At 59.1% G+C, this 9533-nt stretch overlaps 1 protein-coding gene across 2 annotated transcripts in view; it reads left to right on the top strand.

Annotated features, from left to right (window-relative positions):
* Window positions 1–9530, top strand: part of CNDP2 (carnosine dipeptidase 2) — a 15323-nt gene extending 5793 nt beyond the window's left edge. Inside the window, exons 3-11 of one of the 2 annotated variants that reach the window (XM_007449670.1) lie at window positions 325–487; window positions 2591–2679; window positions 4134–4334; window positions 4589–4673; window positions 5426–5586; window positions 7407–7571; window positions 8551–8692; window positions 8896–9043; window positions 9431–9530. In XM_007449670.1, the coding sequence (XP_007449732.1) occupies window positions 325–487; window positions 2591–2679; window positions 4134–4334; window positions 4589–4673; window positions 5426–5586; window positions 7407–7571; window positions 8551–8692; window positions 8896–9043; window positions 9431–9500 (1224 nt within the window). In that variant the 3' untranslated portion in view covers window positions 9501–9530. The remainder of the gene's footprint in view (window positions 1–324; window positions 488–2590; window positions 2680–4133; window positions 4335–4588; window positions 4674–5425; window positions 5587–7406; window positions 7572–8550; window positions 8693–8895; window positions 9044–9430) is intronic. The other variant, XM_007449671.1, reaches the window with a different exon arrangement.
* Window positions 9531–9533: the final 3 nt, after the last annotated feature.

Below are 9533 nucleotides of genomic sequence, written 5' to 3'. Positions count from 1 at the left end.
CGCAAAAAAAAAAAAAAAAAAAAAAAAAAAAAAAAAAATTTACCAAGCCACCTGCAGTTGGTAAACATAATTCACTCTCTGTGCTCTGATGAGATGGGGCGTGTTTGGGGTGGTATGGCTGTAGTCCAGTCTCTGTGCTCCAGATTATGGGGAAGTGTATTCTTGTTAATTAATGACTCGGTTGAACGGTATGATCTTGAGCTCTGCAATAGAAGTGGTTGATAAGAACACATAAGATTGTCCAGGGCACGTTGGTAACATCTGCTGTCAACGCCCCCCCCCCGCAAACAAAGCCTGTCCTCCACGGCCTCCTTCCTCCCCCAGCTCCCTGATGGCTCGGAGATACCACTTCCGCCCATTTTACTCGGCACACTGGGCTCTGACCCGCAGAAGAAAACGGTGTGCATTTATGGACATCTGGATGTGCAGCCGGCAGCCCTGGAGGACGGCTGGGACAGCGAGCCCTTCACCTTGGTGGAGCGAGACGGTAGGGACGCTTCCCCGAGGAAGAGGACTTGTGGCACTTGCTTAGGAGGTACACCCGTGGCCTCTGGGTTGTCTTTCCAGAGCTGGGTGTTTGTACACGATCTAGAAATTGGGTTCTGGAAGCCTCACGCGTGTGCATCCATCCTTGAAACCTCTGAAAGCCTTCCTTTCTTTGCGGAACCAGGTCTCGGGCCTTGGGCCTGCTGGGTTTCCCTCTCCTGCTGACACTTTCCCAGGAAGCCCAATCTGAATTGAGACGGTGCAGCCTCCCAAAACCTGGGATCCAAATCTGATCCGATTCGTAGCTGCTTCCGTGGCACATTTTAGCAGCTCCTGTCAGGGTTTAGGGAAGCGTCGGCCTTTCCCCGATGCCTGCTGCCCTGGTGAGGATGGCAGTGACGGCTCAGTGAAGCCATCGAGGGCTCCCGGACTGGGCCCCGTGGGCACCTCGTGCACCTCTTCATGGCCCCCTGCACTGGCCCCTCTTCTCGCTGCCCCCCAACCCGCCCTGGGTAAAGGCTCCTCCTGCCTTCGTCACTGAACCTTCACGTTTCCGCACTGGATGCAGCCTTTCGCCACATGGAGCAGCCCCTTCGTTTGTGCCTCGTCCCCTTGGGCCGAGTCCAGACCGTCTTTAAGTAAAGCCTTTCTTGCGGGACACGCTGAGTTTCTGTTGGAGCTTCCCTGGCTCAGGCAGGGACAGTCACGCCGTTGCTGCGCACAGCGGTCCTTAGGGTGCGCTTGCTAACGTGTCCTCAGTCCAGGGCCTCAGCCCCCGTCCTTCTTCTTGTCCCCTCCCCCCTCTCCCAGGGGCACCGCTCCTCCCCTCCCCTCTGCACCACGACCCGCCCCAGGTCGTCCTCGTCCCGCCCCTTCTCTTCTGCTTGCAAGGCCCTCCCCTGGCCTGTGGAGGCGGGTCCTGCACCACCTCCCGCCCTGCCCCACAGTGGTGCCTCTTGGGGGACCCAGTGGGCCCATCTTCTGTCCCCTCATTCCGCCTCCTCCTGTGCCAGCCCTGGTCTCCTACTGCTCAGCCCCTCCCTGACAGCCCACCCCCAGACAGACACACAGACACGCAGGATGGAAGAACCTGGAGCGCCCCGTAGCCTGGAGAAGCTGCCCACGCATGGCTGCTGGCCTGCCAGGCCGGGGGTGGGTGCTCTCGGCCTCTGTCCGCCTCGGCCCGCATAGCCCCGCTCCCTGGGGTCGCTTAGTCAGTGTTTGCCACAGGGACGAGGATGCGTCTTAGAAGAGCTCTTTAGCTTTTGTGCAAAGCAGATTTAGTTTAAAAAAGAAATCCCCAAGGCAGTGATGGCTTTAAGCCCCACACGCAGCTTTGGGGTGGGTCAGGTTGACCTGCCGAATGTTGAAAACAGGCTAAGGGTGAGGAGGACAGAGGACCGACTGGGACAGACTGAGGCTGGGAGGGGCCCCCTGAGCACGCGGCGCCCGGGGTCCTGGCCTCCCTCGGGCCTTACGCTGAGTCCGGTCCGGGAGGGGGGTCTGGGCTTGTTTCCTTCATGTCCTTCAAGGTGGCCAACGCCCAGCCCAGACACCCGCCTTTGTACGGGGGTCCCAGAGGTGGCTATGCAGAGGGGAGGTGACTGGTTACACTGGGGAGGGGCAACATCCTGTCTTTTAGTGATAACCTGGAGAGGTATGTGACGAACCTCAGTTCTGTTCTTCATCAAACTGGGCTGTGGTGTGGGTGAGACTGTGGTTCTCCTTGGTCGGTGCACCTGCATCCAGCCAGGTTTCCCTCACCCGCTGCTGCCGGCTGGCTGTGGACTAGATTTTAACACACTAGCCAAGTGGCAGTGGTCCCGCGGAGCTGGGTTTGCAGCCTGTGCCCTGAGGCGGCGGGGACCTTGGCTGCAATCCCACGCTGCTCTTAGATCGGGCGAGTTCTCTGGAAGATCCTAACAATCATGTTGCGTGGAGACTCGGGGCTTCTGATAGAATGGAAATGGGGCTTCTGACACGAGGAAGAGGCTTAGGACGGCTGCGTGGGGTCGCGCTGGGATGTCGTCAGATGTTCACCAAGAGGTGTTCCTTTCTGTGTGCTGCAACCGTCACCTGATGAACTTGCTGATTGCTGTTCCAGGCAAACTGTACGGGAGAGGAGCCACCGATGATAAGGGGCCAGTGGCCGGCTGGATGAACGCCCTGGAAGCCTTCCAGAAAACGTGTCAGGTACGGTGCCCACATCTAGCGCCCGATTCACCTGCTCCACCTGGGGGTGCAGAGTGGGACTTTCTGTTCCCAGAACAGCCCGTAAAGATCAAAGAGCACGGGCCAGGAGACAGCAGGCTTCCCCCCACAAACTGCATCAGCACAGCTGGGTCATCTTCCAGTTTATAGGTTGTTTTCCAGTTTGAGGAAACATTGAAGGTGCAGTGGTTTTACAGTTGTCCCAAGGTCACCCTGTTGGTGACTCAGCAGGGACCCAGGCGGGTGAGAGTTCTGGGCTCTGACCGCGCCTGGGAAGTGGGTGCTTGCCAGGGTGTGACCCAGGCCCTGTGCTAGCCGACAAACACTTACTTTCTCTGTGTGGTTTTTATCCTCCTAAAAGTAAATTTGATTTTTAAAAATATATTTCCTTAAGTGAAACATCCTCTCCTTGTTGAAAGTTTGTAAAATACAGAAAAGTAGAGAGAAAAAAGAGGTGCCTAGAATCCAGGCCTCAGAGACTTAATATTTTGTTACTGACCAATCTTTTCAAGAATTCTTTTTAATCTAATTGTGATCATAACATATAGGCAGTTTCTGCATCTTGCTTTTATCTTGTGTTGCGATAAGAATGATGAGACAAGCATTTTTGTCGGGACGTGGGGTGGTAGATCTGAAAAGGGTTCGAGGGAGCTGGGCTTGGGCCAGGAAGGCCCCTCTCCTCCAGGGCCCCTGGGATCAGCGCGTGGCCGAGTGGAGGGGTGGCCACGTGCAGGGCAGAGCTGCCCAGCGCACCTCCCCTCACCCCCGTTCCACTGGAGTGGCAGAGGGGCGGTGCGTGTGGTGAGCAGCACTGTCTGGGGGCATCTCTGAGCTAGGACCCCGCAGATGTGAGTCCATACAGGCCCAGCCTTCCGTGGCCTTTGGCATCGCCTCGCTCAGGTGTGGCTTCACGTTCTCTCCTGTGGGAGGGCCACGTGCCTCACAGCACAGCCTTGGGGAGACCTGGAAGGCCACCGAGCAGGAGCCAGGTGGCAGGGCCTGCAGTGCATGGAGTGCCTTCTGAACTGGGGGAAGCGCTCTCTCGCTCTTGCGTGCACTGCTGGTCGCCACGCAGATGAAGGCTCTGGCTGTCTGTGTTGTGGCCTTTGTTTTAGAGAGAGCGGCTCAGCTTTGCTGGAGACGCTGATTCATGCTGGGTGAGCGCAGAGACCCCGATGAGTGGCACATGTGGTTGGGCTGGGAGCTCCTTGGAAGGAGTCCTTCTAAGGGTGACCGGCCGAAGCCACGCTTGTCCCCTGGTGGCCCAGTGCCTGGGGACTGAGGGTCTCTGTGGGCCACACACAGCCCGCCCAGTGGTTGGTCTGGAGGAAGTCGGTTATTTGAAATTCGTGACTTCACAACATTGGGTGGCTTCCTGGCTGTAGCTTCTAAGTCCGTGAGCGCTGAGTGCCTTCCTTCACCGGTCTCCTGCCCAGGAAGTCCCCGTCAACGTCCGCTTCTGTCTGGAGGGCATGGAGGAGTCTGGCTCCGAAGGCCTGGACGCACTGATCTTTGCCCAGAGGGACGCGTTCTTTAAGGATGTGGACTACGTCTGCATCTCCGACAACTACTGGCTGGGGAAGAGCAAGCCCTGCATCACCTACGGGCTCCGGGGCATCTGCTACTTCTTCATCGAGGTCTGTGCCGAGTCGCGCGGGGAGCAGCTGGGAGGGCTCTGGGTGCCCACGCTTTCTCCTGTGGTTGGCGTTTCCAAGAGGATTTTTTGGTTGTTGCCAGAGTTCTGGCATTTAGGAAGCACCTTGCTTTGCTTGTTGAGGGAGCAGATTTTGATTTCGAAAATGGTCGTGTGAATGTTCTCTGCTCACTTTACTGTCGCGTGGTAAGAACGGGCTCCCGTGAGCAGCCAGGCACGGTGGCCGTGTGTCCGCAGGTGGAATGCAGCAACAGGGACCTGCACTCCGGCGTGTACGGCGGCTCGGTGCACGAGGCCATGACCGACCTCATCATGCTGATGGGTGAGCGTGGGCTCCGTCACCGCGTGGCAGTTGGGCGGGAGGTTGGTGCGGGCACTGCTTCCAGGCTGCTTCATGCCTTCTGTCCCTCCCTCCCCCCGCAACTGACTGTTCCCTTTAAAAGACCCCCATGCTTCATTTCTGCCTCCCGTCTCCCCCACGTCGTCTCCGCGGCCCTACTCGGCCACCCCGCCTGCCCTGTCACCTGGCATCACAGCCGTGCTTCCTCTGGATGCCGTTGTGTCTTACGTCCCTGGAGGGCGCCTGCCTCGGTCTCGTCGACACTGTGACTGGCCGCAGCGGCCTCCTGCGCACTCAGCCCTTTTGAGAGCGAGGCCACGGCTCCCTTGACCTGTGTCCCCCCGGCGCACGGCCTCAGCCCGCCGTGTGCTCAGTCCTGTTTCCTTCCCTGGTGGGCGGCGGCTGCCCTGCATGGAGTCGACTTTGCTGGGACTGGAGTCTACCCTGCCCCACTCGGTTTTCCGTCCTCAGTGTGGGAGCAGGTAGTTTCTCGTGGGACGTGCCTTAAACAGGACACGATGGACAGAGGCGTGGCTTTCAGGGCAGGCCTGCGGGAGCCCGTTTGCTCCGTGTGTATCCTGCTCTGCGACTGTGGGCGGCTCACCTACCTTCCGCGTCTGCACCCCTTTACCTCACACGGAAGGTGACCCCGCTCTCCTGCCTGGGCTGTTACGGCAGCAAAGTGGCTTAAGGCGCGCGTGCGCGTCGAGTGCCCGTCCTCTCCGCTCCTCCAGGCTGCTTGATGGACCAGAAGGGGAGGATCCTCGTCCCCGGCATCAGCGAGGCAGTGGCCTCCGTGACGGACGAGGAGCTGGAGCTCTACGACAAGATCGACTTCGACCTGGAGGAGTACGCCCGGGATGTGGGGACGGAGACCCTGCTGCATGACTGCAAGGTGCTGCCCGGGCACCACGAGGCCTGCCCCCACTGGGCTGGCAGCGTCCCCAGTCCTGGGGCCCCGGGGAGGAGGCTGAGGGCTGGGCGGACTCGGGCACACCCGGGCACGGGAGCAGCCGGACGGTGCAGGCGCCGGAAGGCACCCCGCGCCAGGCTGGGAGCTGGGAGCTCTTTAACGTGTCAGATGTCGACTGTGGAGAGCTCAGAGCTGGGGCACGTCTGCAGAGAGGCGGGGGCTTGTCCTCATTTGCACGCGCGGGGAAGTCACTTTACCACCCGGCCCAGAGATGATTTAAGCCGTTCCCGACGGAGCTGGGTGCTGAGGTGGAAACCATTTGCACAAAACGTTTACTGAACTGTCAGGAGAAAATCATGTTGTGACTTTTTTCTTAATTAGCTTAGTTCCTGGTTTCTAAGGTGTGAATGTAAGTTCACGTGGTTAACTAAGCTTTCGTTGAGCCGCAGCGGCAGGCCCTGGGCATGCAGGAGGGGCACAACCGGGCTTGGCCCTTGAGTGTCACCTCTCTAGGTGACAGACGGGCAGAGAAGCTTAGGGGGTGTGCGGAGGCCACCGTGGGGTGGTCTGGTGCCTGGGGGCAGGGGGGAGGCCTCCTTAGACAGGAGTGCCACCGGGCCTGCAGGAGACAGGCGGGGCTGAGTGGCAGAGCAGGGCTCAGCTGTCCCGCTTGTGGGCGGCCAGTGAGGCCCAGGGTTCGGAGTGAAGATGCCTGATGGAAAGGCCTCTGATCTGCCGAGGAGCTCGTGCGCTGTCCTGGAAGACGGTGGTGTGACTGGTGTTGAGTAGAGGGACGCGCTGATGAGACCTCGCTGGGGAAAGACTGCGGGCAGGGGGTGTGGCAGCATAGGAGCTGAGGCACTGGGGCTGGGGGGCCGTGAGGCTGCAGGGGGCGCTTGGGGGACAGGGAGGCGGGACCGGGGACCCCTCAGGCTCAGGACACATCGGAGAGGACCGAGTGGAGTACGGATTTCACAGGCAGAGCCGAGACAGGTCCCTCGCGGGTGGTAGTCGGTCGGGTCCTGACGCCGTGACCAAGAGAGGCTAGTCCCGGGGGAGGGCGAGTCTGGGGAAGGTTGGGCTATGGACACATTTGTATTTCCTCCTGTCCCGCTGCCTTCCGGTAACGTTTGCTTTTGCGTGAGGTGCCTGCTTAAGGGCTGTGTCTGCTCCTTGCGGCTGTCACTGGGCTCTTTGGTTAACAGACACGTCCAGAGTTACATGCTGAGTTGCCGAGGAAGCCCAGGGGTTCGGGCGGCGGCGTGTTCTCTCCTGATAACGTTCCGTGCCACCGCTGCTGGGATAAGAGGGGCCATGTCAAGTAGACGCTCGCGAGATGGGGGGCTGCCTTGTGCCAGTCCCCACGGCAGAAACTGCCGGGCTTGTCCGTGGGCACTGGCCTAGGACGTGGTGCACGGCCTGGCTTGCCCTCCTCGGGGAGCTCGCCCCACCCTCGGTGTCCTATAAGCCTAGGACCTAGGATGGCCACCCCGCCCATCCCTCCCTCCCACTCCTGGTGCCCCTGGCTCTGCAACAGCCCTCATATGCGTGGGGCCAGCCAGAACGCCGTGGCTCCTGTGTGGTCAGTTCTGTTGACTCAGGTGGTGTGGACTCACTGGGAGGCGCGGAGAGGACACGCTTGCGCCCGTCCTGGACGCACAGGGCCCCCACTTGGGGGGCTGTTGTAGCGGCTGCCGGGTCGCTCCTGCCTTCCTGACGGTGTGTGGACGGACCCCAGGCCGGCCGGGCTCCTCCATGAGCAGGCGGTGTCGTCTCCGACCCACTTTGTCGTTTTTCTGCAGAAAGACATCCTGATGCACAGGTGGCGGTACCCGTCCCTCTCCCTCCACGGGATCGAAGGTGCCTTCTCTGGGTCGGGTGCGAAGACTGTGATTCCTCGCAAGGTGGTCGGCAAGTTCTCCATCAGGCTTGTGCCAGACATGACTCCTGACGTGGTCAGCGAGCAGGCACGTGGGGCGCGGGGTCGCGGGGAGGGCGTGCCGTGCGTGCAGCGCCTGCCGCCGGGGCTCTGGGCAGCAGGAGAGCGCGCCTCTGCCCGCGCAGCCCTGTCCTCGGCTCTCGCCAGCTCAGCGATTGCTGGGATAAGCAGTTCAGAGCTAATCAGAGGTAAAGGTTGTATGAAAAGGCATCCTGTGCGAGTGGCTTCTGTCACTGCTGAGGCATGCTAAAATCTCATCTCTGACCTCATCCGGAGGCTCAAGGCAGTTGCTGACTTCGGGCTGCATGTGTTCTAGTGGGAGTCCACGGGCCTTTGGTCCCTGGTGAGCGGCAGAGGGGGAAGAGAGTCCAGGATTGGGGGGCAGATTCCAGAGGGGGAGAATCCAGAGTGGGGCAGCGTCTGGTATCTGAAAGTCAGCCAGGCTTGCGGGGGAGCAGTCCCTCGTCCTCACCTGAGGAGGTTTCATGGAGAGACGGAGTCAAGACCTTCCCTGTTGGGAGGGGAAACTGAGGGCCACTCTCCAAGCCACTCTCCAAGGACTGAGATTTTCTCATCATGAGGTGACCCTGGGTCAGTACCTGGCTCTGTTTTTGCTTTAGACGTAATCATCTTTGTAAAGCAAGGCAAGGGGCGTTTTCTTTAAACTTGATTTAAGTGTTATCATCATATGGGATTTAAATGTTAACATCATATGGGAATATCTACGTAAAGGGTGAATTGCTTGAAATTAAAACATTACCTTTTACCTTAAATAACTGAAGTTTGTTTCATGATAAAATCCCTTTTTCTGTTATCGTAGTTATGCAGATCAGTGTTTAGCAGCAGCAAATGAGACTCATTGTAGACCCATAGACTCACTGTAGACCCCTTATAGACCCGTTGTAGACGACTGTGGACTCGCCCCCAGAGACTACTGTGGAGTAGATCCCCGGCACTAGATCAGAGGCCAGGCTTGTAAGACACTGTGTCTCCTGCCTGTGCTTCAGGTTACGAGCTACTTGACCAAGAAGTTTGCTGAACTGCACAGTCCCAACAAGTTCAAGGTGTACCTGGGCCACGGCGGGAAGCCCTGGGTATCTGACTTCAACCACCCTCATTACTTGGCTGGGAGAAGAGCCCTGAAGACAGGTCAGACGTCCTCTTTGGGGGCTGATAGGATCGTGGGCGTGTGGCTGTGTCGGCTCCGTCTCTGTGCGGGCTGGGCTGTGCCACCTCTAACCTTGAGAGCGGGGCTGCTGATCTGGACTTGGGGTTATGGGCCAGTAGATCTGTGGCGGATCCCTGGCCTCGCAGCCCTAAAGCTCAGTGTCTTTTATTCCATTCGCCCTTAGTTTTTGGTGTTGAGCCGGACTTGACCAGGGAAGGCGGCAGTATTCCTGTGACTTTAACATTTCAGGAGGCCACGGGGAAGAATGTCATGCTGTTGCCCGTTGGGTCAGCAGATGACGGAGCCCACTCCCAGAATGAAAAGCTCAACAGGTGAGGTCAGAAAAGAGGGGCCGTCTTGGGGTGACTGGGGTGGGCCAGTCAGGGACTGAGGCAAAGAAAGGCCCTGCTTGGAGGACAGGGGGAGACCACAGAGCCCTGGGTGTTAGGACACAAGGTGGAGACCTCCAGACAGACAGGGAGCAGCTGTGGTCCAGTAAGGTCCTTCACACTAAGTACCGGGTGAGAGCCACGCGTTCCGTTAGACCAGGACCAGGGATGGTCCCTGGTGGGGCAGTCGGACTGGACTTGAGAACCAAGGCAAGCAGCACTCAGGGCCAGCACGCCGGGACGGTGGGACTTCCGCTTCCGGGAGGAATGCAGCATGTGTGCCCAGCCCTCGGGACACCAGGCAGCGTGGTGACTGTTCCTCCCTGTCAGGCACAACTACATTGAAGGCACCAAGATGCTGGCTGCGTACCTGTACGAAGTGTCCCAGCTGAAGAACTGAGCACCGCCCTCCTCCCATCACCTCACGCTCTTC

This window comes from Lipotes vexillifer, unplaced genomic scaffold (assembly GCF_000442215.2).
Source record: "Lipotes vexillifer unplaced genomic scaffold, Lipotes_vexillifer_v1.1 scaffold196, whole genome shotgun sequence".
In the NCBI taxonomy this organism is placed as follows: Eukaryota; Metazoa; Chordata; class Mammalia; order Artiodactyla; family Lipotidae; genus Lipotes; species Lipotes vexillifer.
The sequence above is the reverse complement of the archived record's forward strand: the minus strand, read 5'-3'. Positions and strand labels throughout refer to the sequence as shown.